This window comes from Thermothielavioides terrestris, chromosome 1 (genome assembly GCF_000226115.1).
Source record: "Thermothielavioides terrestris NRRL 8126 chromosome 1, complete sequence".
Lineage (NCBI taxonomy): Eukaryota > Fungi > Ascomycota > Sordariomycetes > Sordariales > Chaetomiaceae > Thermothielavioides > Thermothielavioides terrestris.
Window position 1 is genome coordinate 1596221 of NC_016457.1, and position 17287 is coordinate 1613507.

General features: G+C 59.2%; 6 protein-coding genes across 6 annotated transcripts; 3 read left to right on the forward strand and 3 right to left on the reverse strand.

Annotated features, from left to right (window-relative positions):
• The first annotated feature begins 1031 nt into the window (after positions 1–1031).
• Positions 1032–2348, forward strand: THITE_2106918 (uncharacterized protein). The gene is made up of 2 exons (XM_003648870.1): positions 1032–1193; positions 1262–2348. Exons 1-2 carry the CDS (start codon positions 1130–1132, stop codon positions 2266–2268), a joined length of 1071 nt encoding a protein of 356 aa, XP_003648918.1. The 5' UTR covers positions 1032–1129; the 3' UTR covers positions 2269–2348.
• A 551-nt stretch (positions 2349–2899) lies between these two features.
• On the reverse strand, positions 2900–4144 carry THITE_2106919 (uncharacterized protein). The gene is made up of 3 exons (XM_003648871.1): positions 4006–4144; positions 3686–3890; positions 2900–3600 (listed from the first exon to the last, which is right to left on the reverse strand). The coding sequence occupies exons 2-3, from the start codon at positions 3852–3854 to the stop codon at positions 3197–3199; spliced, it is 573 nt and encodes a 190-aa protein (XP_003648919.1). The 5' UTR covers positions 3855–3890; positions 4006–4144; the 3' UTR covers positions 2900–3196.
• A 1680-nt stretch (positions 4145–5824) lies between these two features.
• THITE_2106924 (uncharacterized protein) lies at positions 5825–7437 on the forward strand. The gene is made up of 2 exons (XM_003648872.1): positions 5825–6675; positions 6745–7437. The coding sequence occupies exons 1-2, from the start codon at positions 6002–6004 to the stop codon at positions 7253–7255; spliced, it is 1185 nt and encodes a 394-aa protein (XP_003648920.1). The 5' UTR covers positions 5825–6001; the 3' UTR covers positions 7256–7437.
• Positions 7438–7951: 514 nt separating this feature from the next.
• Positions 7952–11225, reverse strand: THITE_2106927 (uncharacterized protein). Its single transcript, XM_003648873.1, has one exon. The coding sequence runs from the start codon at positions 11185–11187 to the stop codon at positions 8098–8100; it is 3090 nt and encodes a 1029-aa protein (XP_003648921.1). The 5' UTR covers positions 11188–11225; the 3' UTR covers positions 7952–8097.
• Positions 11226–12390: 1165 nt separating this feature from the next.
• Positions 12391–13523, reverse strand: THITE_2061803 (60S ribosomal protein L36). The gene is made up of 5 exons (XM_003648874.1): positions 13447–13523; positions 13293–13310; positions 13056–13156; positions 12892–12973; positions 12391–12834 (listed from the first exon to the last, which is right to left on the reverse strand). The coding sequence occupies exons 1-5, from the start codon at positions 13492–13494 to the stop codon at positions 12757–12759; spliced, it is 327 nt and encodes a 108-aa protein (XP_003648922.1). The 5' UTR covers positions 13495–13523; the 3' UTR covers positions 12391–12756.
• Positions 13524–13737: 214 nt separating this feature from the next.
• Positions 13738–16778, forward strand: THITE_2106931 (uncharacterized protein). The gene is made up of 5 exons (XM_003648875.1): positions 13738–14502; positions 14556–14735; positions 14788–14945; positions 14998–16248; positions 16382–16778. The coding sequence occupies exons 1-4, from the start codon at positions 14022–14024 to the stop codon at positions 16243–16245; spliced, it is 2067 nt and encodes a 688-aa protein (XP_003648923.1). The 5' UTR covers positions 13738–14021; the 3' UTR covers positions 16246–16248; positions 16382–16778.
• The last annotated feature ends 509 nt before the right edge of the window (positions 16779–17287 follow it).

Consider the following 17287-nt stretch of genomic DNA (forward strand, 5'->3'; position numbering starts at 1 on the left):
GTGGCGGCTCATGAGTGCTTGGACCAACCACGCTTGATTCCAAATAAGGGCATGGGGAGCGGAATGAAACACCCGATGTCCTATTTACTGTACGATGTGCTTTGGCTCTGGGCATTAATATCTGGCGTTGGCGGGTTTTAGATACGCAGTTACGGGCCACGATAAATGTTGCATGAAATTCATGAATAGTTATATGCCGGTTGGTGCTCCTAAGGGGAGAGATGGCATGCCTAGGCAGTTTGATGGTGTCTATACTGCTGTACATCGCTTGCGAACATCATACACAGAAGAAAGAGCGTGTTAGCGTAATTGTTTGCTAAGGTGTTGTTGGGGACTGGGGGGGAGTGACGATATGAAAACAAGGCTTTATTTGAAGGAAAAAAAAAAAAAAAAAAAAAAAAGAAGAAAAGAAAAGAAAAGAAAAGAAAATCAATGAAACAATTTGCTTGGTTATGAAAGGACCGCAGGGAAATGTGATCGTCATCTATAGAGGCTGCTTATGATTCCAACTGTCACATACGGCCATAGACAGCAGAAAGCTCGGGATCGGTGACGACTAGGGAATCCCCAGTGTTTTTTTTTTTTTTTTTTTTTTTTTTTTTTTTTTTTTTTTTTTTTTTTTTTTTTTTTTTTTTTTTTTAAGTGTATGGATTTCTTCCGCGTCCCATTCCCCCTTGGGCGCCCCGTCTGAGGCCACATGCAGAGATGCCTCGGCTCCTCCCGCAGCGCCACGGCTCCCCCGCATCTTGGCTCTCGGTGGGACCAGGGGCTTGTCTGCTTGTTCCCGGTGCCTGTTGGGGGTGTTGAAAGCTCAGATCACCCACCACCTGGTTGGTGACTGTGAGGGAGGTGTTCTTGTGAAGCGGCTTGTTCGGAGTTGGTCGTCTCGTACTTTTTGTGGTCATCTCGCCCCTGTATCTCCCTTCACTTAGCGCTGCTATCTCTTCGTCCCAGTGGTCTTGAAGTTGTTGCTCTCTCTGCCCGTGCAAGACGCAGCAGCTTCTGGCCAACCCACTCACCTGCCTTCCTTCAGCCGTGTCACCTAGCGCTTGTAGTTCGTGCACCGAATATCCTCATTCCCGATCTTCCAAAGCCTGAGATCTTCTTATCCTCTCAACGCCGACACACGATGTCTTCCCAACCCCAAACCGGCCCAATCACCACCCCGCTCACAACCCTCCTCGGCATCCGCCGTAAGCCGTCCTCTCTCCCTATTACCACTCCCAACTTTCCCAACATCCAATCTAACCCTCCGGGGCAGACCCCATCCTCCTGGCCGGCATGGCGCGCACGTCCGGCGCCGCGCTCGCCGCGGCGGTCTCCAACGCGGGCGGCCTGGGCGTGGTGGGCGGCTTCATGTACACGCCGGAGCAGCTGCGCGAGATCGTGGCGGAACTCAAGGCGCGGCTGCGCGCGCCGGACCTGCCGTTCGGCATCGACCTGGCGCTGCCGCAGGTCGGCGGCGGCGCGCGCGCGACCAACCACGACTACACGGGCGGCCGGCTCGACGAGCTGGTCGGCGTCGCCATCGAGTCCGGCGCGCGCCTGTTCGTCAGCGCCGTCGGCGTGCCGCCGCGCGAGGTCATCGAGCGGCTGCACGCTGCCGGGATCTTGGTCATGAACATGGTTGGGCATCCGAAACATGCCGTCAAGGCGCTGGAGCGCGGGGTGGATATGGTGTGTGCGCAGGGAGGGGAGGGCGGAGGGCATACCGGCGACGTGGCGAGCAGCGTGCTGATTCCGGCCGTGGTGGACGTGGCCAGGCGGTATAGGCCGAAGATGCTGGGCGGGGAGCAGCCGGCGATCGTGGTGGCGGCCGGGGGGATTTCGAATGGGAGGGGCTTGGCCAGCTCGTTGATGCAGGGCGCGGCCGGGGTGTGGGTGGGCACGAGGTTCGTGGCCAGCGTTGAGGCCGGGTGTAGCGAGGAGCACAAGAGGGCGGTGGTCAGTTGTGGGTTTGAGGACACGGAGCGCACGCTGGTGCTGAGCGGGCGGCCGCTGAGGATGAAGACGAACGACTACATCCGGAAGTGGCACGCGCAGCCGGACAGGATACAGGAGCTCTGCAGCAAGGGGATCGTCCCGCTCGAGCATGATCTCGAGCAGGGCAATGAGGTTGACGTGCCGCATCTCATGGGGCAGGTGGCCGGCGCCATCGACAAGATCCAGCCGGCCGGCGAGATCGTCGACGAGATGGTGGCCGAGGCGGTCGAGATGCTCAAGCTGGCGAACACATATTTGGGCGGGAACAAGCCAAGCAAGCTGTGATAAGCATCGTGGAGCAGTTGCGGTCTCTCAGCAAGCAATTAACATCCTGGCTTAGGCATGTATTCTATCATGCAAAAACCAACGACATCCCTTTGTTCCGCCTGGAACCGCTCGCGCTCAAGGAAGGATCCTGCTGAAGATGGTATGCAGAAGTCTACGTTCAGTCGGGGAGAACCGCAGGCACCGCCGCAAGTCCCGTAGGTATCTCCATATAACTTGGAGGTCTTCTTACGATGTCAACGCCGGACAAGAGAATATAGGCAAAGACTAAGTAAGCAAGTGAAGAGAGGACGAAGGGCGAACAAGGGTTGACTCGGCGAACCCGATCAGCCATATGCAAATATAAGCAATGGTAGAGTTGTCCAGAACAACTCAGTCAAGATGCCAACGTGGGGTCGGCCCCTTCGTCGACCTTGTGAACATGAGCAGACGGACAGGCAATCGAACGTAGTTCGCGGGTCAAATATCTGACACCAGTTCCACTTGGACTTGGATAGACTCGGCTGCGGCTTCGGCTGAACCAGGGCGCGGATCGTTTCTGAGCTTGCAATACAACAAGCTCTCTAATAGTCTTATATTAGCCACACAGACTTTCTCGAGCTTCGGAGCCGCGTCTCGGACCGCTGGACAAGCTGGGCACAAGAGTTTAGCCGTTGCCGAGTGGAACTGCTCCGGGTGCTGCGAATGCGAGTTGAGGAGTACCGAGTCCTGCCTAGGTGCGCCCGAGGAGGCACCACGGGGCTCTGTGGCCTGTAGACAAGCGTCACTAAGGCATCGTCGCCGGCCAGAAGTAGCCAGAGTGTCGAGCACCTCCTCGGTACGAAGAACCCAGGTTTAGGGCGACGCGTCGGGCCTCATAGGCGAAGCCGTATCGTGATACGGATGACGCCCAGATCCGTCGTCTCAAGCACACATCCTTCGCAAGCCTCTACCACACGTCAGAGGGATCGACCTCGTACTTCTCACCGTCCTCCCTGACATGCTCCCTGTTGACGTCCCTCTTCATGGGCTTGCGCATGTCGTACGCGTCCTCGCTCGACAGCGTCGGATCGCTCGAATGGTCGCCGTAGTAGTCCTTCACGACCCGGAAGACGCTGTACCCCATGCTCTTGTAGAAGGCGATGGCCTTGTGGTTGCTGACGCGCACGAACAGGTCGACGAACCAGGCATTGTTCGCGTCGGCGGCGACCTCGAGCTGCTCCGTCAGCAGCCTGCCGATGCCGAGGCGGCGGGCCTCGGGGGCCACCGTGACGGCGGTGATGTGGGCGTGCCACGGCAGGTAGTGCTCCGAGAAGCGGTACACGTCGGGCGAGGACTCGAGCTTGCCCATGACTGCGGGGGTGATGTCAGCGGAGCCGGGGGGGGGAGGAGGGTCACAAGGCGAAAGAAGAGAAGCGAGCTGGCAGGCGTCAATTACTGTATCCAATGATGTTGCCATGCTGGTCCTCGGCGACCTGGAACAGTGATGGCCACTTCGCGTAGTACTGCAGGTAGAACCCCAGCTCATATGTCTCGGTGAACGGATCTAAATTGCATTTCGAGAGCTTGTGCAGGTCGTCGGGCCGGAACCTGCGGAAGTTGGCCATTGTACTGGCTGGCCCGGCGGCCTTGGGTTGTCGAAGCTGTCTTGAACGCTGAGCCAACGAGAGCTACCTGTGGTGTGGGAGAAAATGTCTTGGCGCGCCAGGAATGGATCTCGACGAAGCCATCCGATCGCGCGCCGTCAGACGCACCTACCCCACGGTGAAGGAACGAGTCGTCAGCCGGATAGGTTGTGGAGCGATAGGTATCGATATCCGTATTTGTCTCCTTGCTTGATCAAGCAGTTCCTGAGAGCCCCTTAACTTTACTGTATGAGTATGGTACTAGGGGTTTGGAGCCCGCTTCGCGGGCTCGTGGGTTTTTTGTCTGCATTTTTACATCACATGACTTGCTTACTGTTACTACCTCCTGCCCACCTGCATTACCTGCGTACTCCTGGCCCACGGCTTGCCTCCCGGCCTACGGCTCCCACAGTTGCCTACCTACCTTACCTAGGTAGGTACGTTGTGCCTACGTTATACCCCCAGTGCTCGCGCTGTGCCCCCGGTGCCCGCGTTCTACCCCCGGTGCCCACGTTGTGGCCCTGGTGCCTACGTTGTGCCCCCGGTGCCCGCGTTGTGCCCCCGGTGCCCGCGTTGTGCCGGCAAGCCCCCGGTGCCCACGGCATGCCCCTGGTGCCCGCGTTATGGCCCTGGTGCCTGTGTTGTGCCTATGGCATGCCCCCGGTGCCCACGGTATGCCCCCGGTGCCTGCGTTGTGCCCCCGGTGCCCGCGTTGTGGCCCTGGTGCCCGCGTTGTAGCCCCGGTGCCCGCGTTGTGGCCCCAGTGCCCACGGTATGCCCCCGGTGCCCGCGTTGTGCCCACGGCATGCCCCCGGTGCCCACGGCATGCCCCCGGTGCCCACGGCATGCCCCCGGTGCCCACGGCATGCCCCCGGTGCCCACGTTGTGCCCCCAGTGCCCACGGCATGCCCCCGGTGCCCACGTTGTGCCCCCGGTGCCCGCGTTGTGGCCCCGGTGCCGCCCGCGGTATGCCCTGCGTACGGCTCCCCCGGTTGCGTACGGCTCCCCCAGATGCCGACCTGCCTACGGCTGGCCCAGTTGCCCAGGCACCTGCGTACGGCTCCCCCGGTTCCACGGTGCGGGCGCGTAGCCTCCGATGCAGGCGCGTAGAGAAAAGGAGGAAAAAGGAAAACAAAACAATAGGGAAAGGAAATGACGATTTAGCCGTAAGCCAATGGAAGGGAGAGGAAAAATCACTAACAGTCATGTACCCTGCACCTGTTATTTGTTAACGGCCTAGAAGGTGGAGTGCAATAACAATTAGTTAAGGAAGACCCCTGTTTCGCGGCCAAAAGGACTATCGCAGTAACCGGAAAAATCTGGGCAGTTGTGTAGTATATATATTAGATTTCGCCTGCACGTCACTTGGAGGCGTTCACCTCGACCGCTCGGTTGGCTGCGGCGGGCCCCTGTGGGGCGCCTTCCAGTTCCGTAACCTGTGAGACACATTACCTGGTATCTGTTACGGTACCTGGTAGTTAAGGCGGTACCTTTGGGACGGGAGGGTGCACACAGCAGCCCGATGGGCTCAAATAACACAACCAACACTTAACGTGTGACCCGACATCAAGTACATCAATTGGAGGACTCGTTTTGTCTAAAACACTGCTCTGGTCTTTTTAAGGCAATGCTGCGTTGACACCCGAAACGACAGCGGCACAATGTCTCTGGCCTGCTAACCCCGGTTGATGAATTAGCTTCCTGGTACCTGGTATCTTCGTGCATTCTCTGCTTTTCAAACAATCCCAGCGGAGGGTTGACCTCTGCTCTGACATCGAGCATCGCTATTTTTCCCCCTGCCGGCTAACCCATCCAACCGCCTTGCACCTTTGTGTCCCACCGGATCCGCGTAGTAAGCTATAGACCGCGCAGTCTACTATACCCAACCTTTCTGCGACTCTGTTTCTCCGCAACAGAGGACGCATGAACCTGACGATAACCACGGCAACGCTTCCCCAGCCAACTGCGCATTTCAAAGGAACCTACCATCGCCTCTGCTGGGAAACGAACGACGAAAGACAAGAGTCCAGCACGTTCACGGCCGGTGACATAGGCAGCGATACCGCGTCTCCCCAACTGCGCCAGCGAACGAACTGCACAACTCATCGACCTCAGACCAGCCGTCCAACATGTCGTCTCCGCAAACACCGCGGCACTCCCCGCACCCCTCCCTCGACTTCCACTCCGCCGCCTCCTACACCTCGTACTCTCCGCAACAGGACCGCCGTCAGTCCAAGGCCTCCTCGTACAACGACTCCTCCATGGACCTGGGCATTTCCGGCGGTGGCGCCGGGGCTGACGGAGGTGGCGGCCTGGGGAATTTAGCTGACGAGCTGGCCGGCGCCTTCTCTGACGGCGAGGATGACTACGACGGGTATGACGACGGGGCATACGACGGGGAGGATCCGGGCGCGGACAACGAGGCAAGGACACCGGGGATAAGCCTGGACGAAGCAACAGGGGAGAGAAACGATGACGGGGTGAGGGATAGTGGTGTGGATATCGAGAGTCCGTCAGCGGCGGGGAGGGGCCATCGAAGTCAGGGGAGCCTAGGGTTGCCGTCCCATGGGCGCGGTCACCGGCGGAAGGGCAGCGAGTATGACGGGAGCGAGTACGGGAGCGAGTCCGATCTGGAGTCTCCCGGCATGCCGCCCAAGTTGGTCGAGAAGATCGACGAGGTTGAGTCCTTGGCACGGAGGGGCGCAGAAAACAACGGCTCGCCCGCAGACGGCGCCTTCAAGCGGCTCACCGACAGCCTGAGGGATCTCGGATCGCAGGGTGGCATCGAGGGAGGCGCGTCGAGGTTAGTCTATGCAACCCCCGCCCTTCACCCTCACTCAAACGCATACATAACTGACCCAACCTTCCATAGATTAATAACCGCCCACTCCGCCCTCACAACCCACCTCTCGCACCAGACCCGCCAGCTGCACAACCTGACCTTCCCGCTCCTCTCCCCGCTCGTCGCACCTCCCGAACCGGAAACCATCGACGCGCTGCTCCCGATGCTGCTGACCCTGCCGGAGCTGATGCCGCGGCCCTCGACGGCGGCGCTGCAGTCGCTGTCCTCGCTGCACGCGCTGACCGCCGACCTGGCGCACACGCTCAACTACCTGTCGGACACGCTGCACATGGCGCGGCAGACGACGACGACGGCGGCGCGGCGGCTCAAGAGCGCGCGCGACCTGGTCGCCGAGCTGCGCCGCGACGAGGAGCTGCGCGACGAGGGCCGCCGCTGGCTCGACCGCGGCCGCTGGGGCGAGCGCCTCGCCCGCCGCGAGTGCGCCCTCGTCTGCGGCGACGTCGTCGGCGGCTTCGAGGCCGTCTGCGACTCCTGGCGCGAGCGCCTGCGCGCCCTCGCCGAGGAGTCCGCGCATGCTTGAGGAGGGCATGGAAACGTGAACTGGGAAGGGGGTTTGCGAAACTGGAGAATTGGGGTTTCCCCTGACTGCTGGTGGGGAAAGGGGTGCCTGGTGGTGGGTGGATTTAGTCGACACAACCTGACGGCGCCTTTTTTTTCTCCCCTTTGTCTTTTTGCGTTTCCGATGACGATGATGTGTCGGTGCATATACGGTGGATAGTGCCATGATATGCATATACCACAAGCGGCGTTCTCGGGAGGCACGAGGAGGAGCGTGGGATGGTGGGGTGTCTAATGCAGGAGGGACAGTTCCCGGACAAGAGGGTTGACATAGATGCGGAAGGGTTAGATCTAGCCTTGCTAGCGGACCTCTTCTTTTGAACGGCATGGTCCGGAAGGGTATGGCAATAGACGAAGTAATGAGACTGTGTTTCGCAGCCGTGTTGAAGGATCTATCTGCCCTGTCGCCCCTTACCACTCTCTCCGCTGCACGGAATGCTGTACTTGAGATAGTTTTTCCCCGGTCCGCCGGTTCGTTTATGAAAGTCTATAACAAGCGTAAACCGCTCTAACCCAGCGTCTAACTAAGCACACTCACTCACTCAGTCAGTCCATATCCTCGTCAGAGCCTGACGCATACGACCCGTCCTCCATCTCATCATCCTCATCCCCATCCTCATCTCCGTCCTCGTCCTCGTCCTCGTCCTCGTCCTCCTCTTCCTCGCCATCCTCCTCGCCCACCTTCAGCCCATAGTCGTCGTAGAAATGCGACAGCGTCTGCACCTGCGTCTTGTACCCGGCGGCAGCAAGGGTCTTGACAATGTTCTGCTCAGTTTTATTTGTTAGCCGCGTCTTTCCAAATTCCTACATGTTCGGACTTCGAAGGATGTACTGCGTGTAAAATGGGGGGACAAGCAGAGGGTGGTGAAGAAGTTGGGGAAACGGGGTGGGCTCAAGACGCACCTCCTGCATGATGGGCGCGCACGTCACGACGACGTTGCTCTTGCCCGGCTCGAAGACGGGCATGATGAGGTCGCGCAGGACGGCGCGGATCTCGTCGTCGGTGACGTCGCGCACGCGGGCGAGGATCTTGCGGTTCCAGCCGGGCTCGAGGCCGCGCACGACGCCGGCGACGTAGTTCTGCTGGGCGGCGGCGGCCATAGTGGCCTGCTCCTCGGCGACGCCGTAGACGACGCCGCTGACGGCGGCCTCGACCAGGTGGCGGTCGAGCGGCTGCTCGCCCGAGGCCAGCCGGGCGACGGTGGCGCGGCTGGCCTCGATCGCCTTGCTCGCGTCCGGCGAGCGGTACACCTTGAACTGCACGTAGCCGCCGTCGACCTCGTGCGAGAAGAAGACGCCGTAGGCGAGGCCGGCACCGCGGACCGCGTTGCGCAGCGGGCCCTCGGCCGCCTCCAGGTAGCCGAGCGCGACGAGGTAGGCCGGCAGGCGCGGGTCCGCGTACGATTTCAAGCCCGCCGCGGTGCTCACGCTGTACGAGCTGTCGAGGGTCGTCATGGGGATGACGACGCTGCCAAAGGCGCCGGGGGACTGGCCCTCGGGGCTCAGCATCGAGTGGAGCTGGGGGATGGGGAGAACGTCCTTGGTGGGGTCGAGCGACGGGTTCTTGGTGAGGTCGTCCCAGGCGGCGACGGGGTTCGCGAGCTTGGCGACGTCGGCCGTTACGAGGACGCGGATGTTTTCGAAGGTGAAGAGGCTCTTGCGGAGCTCTTCGAACCACGACAGCACCGTCTCGGGCTCCCTCTCGATCAGCTTCTTGAGGCGGCGCAGATACACGGCCTTGACCAGCGTCCGCTTCGCTGCGAGGTACGATTCAGGCTTGAAATGGATCGCCGTGTCGACCTCCTGGGCCATGGCTCGGCCGTCTCGCTTAGCCTCGGGGACGTCGGCGAGCGCCTTGACGATCGCCGCCTTGATGCGAACGGGGTCGAAAATGATGTCAAACATCAGGGTCCGCAGCCAGCTGATAATGGTCGTGTATCTCTCTCGGTCAACCCGGAACTGGATAGCGACACCCTCGTAGTCACCCAGCCGTGAGGACGAGCTGATGTGATAGCTGATGGTGTCCTTCTCGAGTTGCTTCACGACATCTTCGAACTCCATGCGCTTGCCGTCCCGCAACACCGGGGAGTTGAAGAAGTTTTCGGCAAAGAGAGGGAGCAGGGGCTTCAACTTGGTAGGAGTCTGCGACATGCCTACGTGGACGGTGAGATGCACGAAATCGGTGGGAACATCCTCGAACTGCACGAAGAGGGGTAATCCCTGAGCTGCGGCATCGATGGTCTTCTGCGCCGCATTGTCCAGGACGCCCAGGCTCCGGGCTTTGCCCGACCGTGCAGTCGCCGATTCGATGAAGTGGATGGATGAGGTGCCCGGGACAGGCCACTGATCCAGCAGCTCGGGCGGGATCGGCTGGTCGTTGTTCTTGGTCGCGGTCTCGAGCCTCTCCCTCAGCCGCTCTAGACCCTCCTTTCCGAGCTCTTCCCTTCTCTTGGCCAGACGTGCCTCCTCGTTCGCTTTCAGGCTGTTGGCGAGCTCCAGCGACGGCTTACCCAGGATGGAGATGTGGTGGGCGTCCGAAATCCACTTCTTCAGAAACGCTCTCCACTGCTCCTCGGTCCACGAGTCGAGAGCGTCGTACTCGCTCAGGGATTGCAGGTCCTTCAACGTCGTTCCGTCGCGTTTTCCGAAGAGGTAGTCGGTGATGAGGTTGGTGGCGTAGAACTGCTCAGAACCCTCGGCTTCGAGCTTCACTTGACGCTTCTCCCGCTGAAGACACTCTTTGATATAGTTCATGTCCAGGGGCTTTGCAGCCACCTCCTTCAGGAGGGAAATCAAGCGCTGCTCGACGAAGGCGAGCTTCTCGGTGGCTACGCCGGTCGGTTGAAACCAGATGACCGAGTTGGGGCGGCTGTCCCACCAGTAGGCCACCGAGCTGGCCAGGTGCTCCTTTTCGACCATGGTGTTTTCGATGACCGACACCGACGATCCGCAGAGGTAGGTCATGATAATGTTCATCGCCGTCGCCTGGACCTGGTCGATGCAGCTCGGGCCGAAGAAGGCCACGACGATCTCGCCCGTCGACTCGTCTTCTTCGGGGAACTCGACCGTCTCGACAACGGTCTTCTCCAGAGGCGGCGGCTGGGGCGAGTCGACGAAGGGGCGCTTGAAATGAGGGTCTGGTGGTGGAATATCGTCCTTGATGCTCTCTTCAAAGTCATCCAGTATCTTCAAGAGCTCATCATGGTCGGCCTCGCCTATGACAATAATGGCCAGATTCTGAGGCTGATACATGGCTTTGTGGAATTCTCGGATTCTCTGCGAAGTCAGCACTCGAAGCGCTTCCATCATGCCTCCGGTCTCGTATCTGAAGCCCACGTTCTCCGGGTAGAGCAAGCGGCGGGCACGCAGGTCCATGAGCTCGCCGCTGCTGTACTGGAGCGCTTGCATCTCGGAATAGACAACGCCAGCATCGTTTCCCTCGCCATCGATATGGTGTACCTCGGTGATACAAGCATCATCGGTGAGAGTGGGGAGAATAACGTGTTCCAGGTAGACGGGCAAGATCTGAGCGAAGCCGTCCCAGCCGGCCGTCTCGAGCGTGTAGGCAGTGTGGTCGACGGCCGTCCAGGCGTTGGTCACGGAATAAGCTCTGCCGGCTAGCTTGTCCAGTAGCCCCCTGTAGCGGTAGCTCTTGGAGCCCATGAAGATGAGATGCTCCAGGGTGTGGGGAGCACCCGAATCGTCGAGAATCTCGGTTGCTAGGGTGAAGTAGCCATTGATCTTGGGGCCCTTCCGGTCGGCCACGATGACCTGCATGCCGCTCCTCTCCGACTCATACTGGGTGATGGTAGTCGGGGCATAGTCGGTGCGGAAGCTCTGGATCTTTCGGAACCGCGGTCTCTGTGGTGGAAAGCTCATATTTTGGCTGTTCATGTCTTGCATAAAACCTCGAAGATAGCTGGGTTATGATCAGCAACTGGTGACGGGCATGATGGCATGATGAAATTGTGGGAGCGGAAGTGAGAGACAAAGAAGAACAAGAAGAGAGATCAAGGCTAGTCAGTCGTCTCTGGGACAGTCGTGGCTGTTCACCCGCTCGATGTCGACCAACATCCGGCACATGCCCAGGGAAGAGGCACAGTGAGTGAGGGTGTGTTTGAGGCAAGCAGGGGGCACAACTCGATAGCTTGATGCGAATGTGTCGGGCCTACCCATAGTCCAGGGTTGGTTCCGAAACATGCTGGCCTGCGGCAATGCTGCTGAGTGCCGCAATGGCCCCAAGGACCGAGACAAGCATCCGTATTCTGGATCGACGAACGGGCATCTTGCCGTAGGGTGATTTGTCAATTTGTTGGGGGGGAGGTCAGGGGATTTGGGAGAGGCGGAGCGCCATAAGAGGCAGCTTGCAAGAAAAGACAGCTCAGAATAAATGTGGTCTCACGTTGTGCTCACAGGCCAAGCACACCTGGGCAACAATGCATGCAACCATGTAAGAAGAGGCGCACTGGATGCCGACAGACGGACATACCGGATTGGCAGGCGCAGGCTGCCAGCAATCGGCCGCCTTGCTGCCTGGCCACAGAGCTGAAGACCAATGGCACTTTGGACTCCCGGCTCCCGCTGGATCAACCAGAAACGCGGGCGCAGAATCGTCGCGAGCCTCAGCAGAAGCAGCAAAGTCAATACAACTGCACCTTTCCTTGGGGATTGTTGGCGAGCCTGGATCGTGTTTCCAGCGTGCGGATGATAGCAAGGGGGGGAGGGAAGGGGGAGACTTTAGAAATAAATAAAAAAATAAAAAAAAAAGAAAAGAAAAATGAATCCCGCCTAATTAAGTAAACAATATGCTTACCGGAGCACGGCAGTTCAAAAACAGAGGCCAGCGGAACACTTCCTGTCCAAAGTTGCTCACCTTGGGTATTTCCCAAGATGGGTTCAACAGAGTTGTTGTGAGCTTTGGGGATTGCGGGGCAGTTCCGTTTCCTTGGGCTATGTGAGCCCCGCCGAAAAGTGCGGGCCCACATCCGGGGCAGTTTCACGGACCCGTTGGCATCTGGAAGGGGAACCGGCCTCCGATTGGCCCGGATCCGACCCAGAGAAGTGCGACCGCTCGGATAAGGGCCTTGCAACGTATTTACCGAGAGACAATTCATGGATAGGCCTTTGAACCCGGCATCGTGGTGAGGTTTGCCAGGGCTGAGTACGACAGACAGCTGGGGGATTCGAACTCCTCCCAATGTCCACGTCGACACGCCATAGCCACCGTCACAGTCACAAGCAGAGACACGTTACACAGCGAGGATACCACAGGGGGAAGCAGACCGTCACCCAAGGAAGCCGCGAGGTCGATTCTGGTCTAGATGGCTAGCCCATTCTACGAGCAAGCAAAAGACGATACTCCGGAGCGCAACTGCACGCCGTACCCGGATTTCCTCCCCAGAATCCATCTTCATCCCCCTCGACGTTTTCCTCGGACATCGGGTCTCAGAAGCGGCACAACACTTAGTGGGCACGGCGAGACTCGGCGATGACACGGGTCATGTCCTCGACCTTCGCCTTGGCACGGCCGAAGGTGCCCAGCTACTCATCGTGTCAGCGGAGTTGCAAACTCAAAAGCAACGACTCTGCGTTCCCTACCTTCTTCTTGGCGAGCTTGCGGGCGCGCTTGTCCTTGCTGTTGCGGAGCAGTTCGATGATGCGGCGCTCATAGGGAGCAAGGCTGTCAACCGTTGTTAGAATCGCGCCCAGACCAGCCATGGCTCCAGCGCCTGGAAGCCAGGCGAGAGAGAAAATAAACGTACCCAGCAACCTCCTTGACGAGCTCGCGAACGAAGGCAGTCCGCTTGCTGAGGTGACCCTTGGTGCGGCTCACGCGCGGCTTGCTGACGCGGGCGGTGGTCTTCTATAATCCGGGGGAAAAGGCGCAGACATAAGTCAGCCAAGAGTCCATCATCCGCGGTTTTGCTTCGATGCATCCCCGAGAGGATGAAGCAAATGCGGAGATCCTCCACGAGGTGAGACAAAAAGGCTTATCTTACGTGGCCCTTGTTGAGACCCTGTTGAAGCCAAGAGTTAGCATGTCTGCGATCTCGAAGACTACCACAACCTTCAACCCGAGGGTGGCGGCCGCAAGCCCGCAAGGCCGCGAGAGATGCATGTTTGGTAGCTCGCAGGGAAAACGTGGAAACTTACGGCAGCCAGGCCGGTGCGGGGAGTCTCGTTCTTCTTGGTGGCGGCCATTGTGACTGGTGATGCCGTGATGGTTGTCGTCGTGACGCTGAGCGGGGAAAGGATAAAATTCAGGTACAGTTTTGTGCGCTTGGTTTTCCCAGGGCAAAAGTTCGCAGCTGTGGAGCTGTGGAGCGACAGCTGGGGCCACCTGGTAGTGTAGTGCATTGAGGCGCCCGAAAGCCGGGGTCCACTGCAGGTGGGCCGTTGGCCAAGGCCTGCTGGGGCCGAAGCTTTGAACAACAACTTCCAATTGGGGACAGCTCTCTTGGACTGACAAGCCAGAGCTACACTTGGCCGACCCGCTACGTCAAGTCAACCAGCACCGCGTGCCCAAGCGCTCGACTGAATCGACAACGTCTACCATCCTCGACATTATAATCGGCAGTAGACAGTTCAGTTGACCTGCTGGAGGTTAAGCTCACGGCAGCAAAAACGAGAAGCGCTTGGTACTGGTGACCTTGAAGTTGATTCAACCCTCCCTCTCTACTACGCCTCCAGTCGCGTCTGAAACAGCCACCTCCACCGCAGTGCAAGCCATGACCAGCTTGCACTCACCCCCGGCGCAACTCGCACAAGCCCTCGTCGACTTCTCCGTTCACGGCTCCTTCCCCGAAGACGAGGTCTCGTCCCTACCACTCGATGCCGAATCCTTGTCAGCGGCCATCAAAGCGCTCGCGGACGCCAAGGCAAAGTTGCGGGCAGAGATTCACGCCATCAACGAGGAGACGGCCGACGATGTGCGAGCATGGCAGGCGAACGCGCAGTCCGTCCAGGACGACATCCTTCGGTCCAAAGCGCTAGCCGCCGACATCGTAAAGGCAGCCGAGGCCCCTGTCGTGTCGGGCAGCGCGGTGCAAGAGATCGAGGCAAGAGCCGACTTCCTCATCCGCGAGCTCAACTACAATGCGCAGGTCCACGAGGCGCTCAAAGGCATCAAGACCGTGAACCGCACACTGGACGAGGTCGAGCAAGCCCGCGACGAACGGCGCATACTGGATGCTCTCCACTTGCTTGAGAGTGAGTTCATGCGCCCACTCGCTCTTGTCGCCCCGGCGCAGCTGATCTCTCAGGGTCTTGGAAAGAGCTGGATGCCGTCGGAGCGAGCAAATCCTGCCGCGCCATCAAGCTGCTCGACATCAGGGCATTCGAGCTGAAGTCGGATGTTCACGAGGTCTTTGACCATGTGTGGAACGCCCTTATCAGTGTCGACGTGGAGAATCACAGGGTCTCAATCAATAGTACCCGAGAAGGTAGGCATCACCAAGGCGGGCGTGCATGCAACCCTTTGTCTGACCGGCGTAGATGAGCCCATGAGTCTTGAGGACGCCGTAATCGGCTTGAAGGCGTACAAGGAGGTCGACCAACGGATGAGTCGGCTCTGGCAGAACATCCACCAGGCCATCCTTCTACCGAGGATGGATTTTGCCGCAGAGACATTACCAGGGATCCATACTGAAAACGTGAGTTCCCCCTCTGTTTCTTCAATGAGTTTTCGAATAACGCGCGGAACAGAATACACTGGAAGCGCGAGGCTCTGCAGACAAAACTGTCCATTCCTTGTTCGCAGATCTCGAGCAGGTTTTCTTGTTCCTAGTTCAACGGCTCCCGCCCGACCTTGTTGAGACCATTTCGTCTACCCTGCTGCCCGAAACAATCCACAAGATCACCTCTGTTTGGCTAGACTCAGCCGTGCCATCCTCTTTGCACGACATGGACTCTTTCCAGGAGGTTATCACAGCTGCTAAAGACTTCTGCACCAGGTTAAAGGCCCTTGGGTTCTCAAACCTCGGTGGCTTGCAAGAATGGACAGAGAGCGCACCCAGGGTCTGGTTTTCGAAATGCAGAGCAGCAGCGCTAGATACCGTACGGGCCAAGCTTTCACAAGGCCTCGGCGCATCGAAGCGGGTGGAGAGGGTTGAAAAGCAGATGGTCTCCAGGGCTGAAGGCGAACAGCTGGTCGCCAATGGCGCTACGGTTTCTGTGGACGATCACAGCTGGGATGCCTGGGATGACGAGGAGCAGGGCGGCGCTGAAGAAGCAGCAAACAGCGGTGCGGATAAAGCACAGGAAGAAGGCGAGGATGACGGCCTGGATGCGTGGGGCTGGGGCGAGGACGAGGCCGCACCGGAGGAGCCCAATGAGAAACCCAAGGACGAGCCCCAGGAGAGCAAAGCGGACGACGAGGATGACCCTTCGGCAGCTTGGGGCTGGGGGGACGAAGGGGACAACGACGAGGTTGAGGGTCCAGCACAAACCCAGGCGGCGCCGCGGGGAGGACCGCAGACCAGGGAGCTGGTGTTGAAGGAGATGTACAGCATCTCATCCGTGCCGCAACCCGTTCTGGACCTGATATTTTCCGTCTTTGAAGACGGTGCCGCCTTAACGCAGGAGACCCACGCCGGCAGCCCTGTTGCCACTCAAGCAGCAGGACTGTTTAGTTTGCCCACGCTTGCCCTAGCCTTGTTCAGGGCTGTCTCACCTTATCATTACGCGCCTGAGGTGGGCGGCAACATGCAAGTTTCCAGCACCATGCCAGTTGAATTCCGTCTAACGGGCACAGGTACCTTTACAACGACTCTACCTATATGGCAGAACGGCTATCCGAATTTGCCGCGGCCTGGAAACAGCGCGAAGACATCAGTCCGCGAGCACAAAACATGCTCCGCCTCGAAAACGACATCAAATCCCTCCAAAGTTTCGCCAACCGCACCTACACCAACGAGCTCGCCATTCAAAAAACCGTCCTGCGCGACCTACTAGGCGGTAAGTCGCCACACCCCCTTTTGCCAACCCAGCCCATTCCCCCCCTCCCCCCCTCTTTTCCCTTCCGGGGCGAATAGCACCAACCAATCACCCCGCAGCCAAGCTAAACAACCTCCCCTTTTCTCCATTGTAGGAGAGCAGAACCTGCTGCAACAACCCGACACGGCGGCCGCCGTCTCGGCCGCCACCGGACGCGTGCGCGCGCTCGCCACCGCCTGGGAGGCCGTCCTCGCCCGCTCCGTGTGGCAGCAGGCGGTCGGCGCGCTGGTCGACGCCGTCGCTGCCAAGATGGTCGCCGACGTCATGGATCTGCCCGCCATCGGCCAGGACGAGGCCTACAGCATCGCCGGCCTGATCGCGTCGGCCGAGGAGCTGGACGAGCTGTTCTTGCCCAGCCGGTTGGCGAGGCATGGTGCTGGTGAAGGGGAAGGGGTGGGGAAAGGGGTCCAGGGACAGGAGAAGAAGAAGGGGAAGGAGGAGGTGGAGGCGGAGGAGGTACCGCTCACGGCGCAATTCGCCGGCAGCTGGCTGCGGCTCAAGTATCTGAGCGAGGTGCTGCAGAGCAATCTCCGGGACGTGAGGTTCTTGTGGATGGAGGGGGAGCTGAGCCTGTACTTCACGGCGGAGGAGGTCGTGGACTTGGTCAAGGCCAGCTTCGAGGATAATGCGCGCACGAGGGAGGTGATTCGGGAGATCAGGGCGAATCTGAGGCCGCTAGAGTGAAGGTTTTTGGGTTAAGGGTGGTGGAGTTTTGGAGGGGGAGGGGAGGTGGGGTTTTAGGATGGAGTGGAGGGGCTGGTTTTTGGATGCGCCGCGTATCGAGGTTGTCTGGGGATGTGATCCGTGGAAGCGCTAGATTTTCAGTGCATTGCGTGGATCTATGCGTTGTTGGTTAAGGTTGTTTTGCATTGCTCGTCCACGGGGGCAGCGATGTGGTGTTTTTGTGCCGTCTCTGCTGTGTTTACTTTGCCCCTGACTTGGCTTGTTTACAGTCTCCGTGTGACGGCCGTGCACTGCCGCATCATTAACTCGGAGCTTC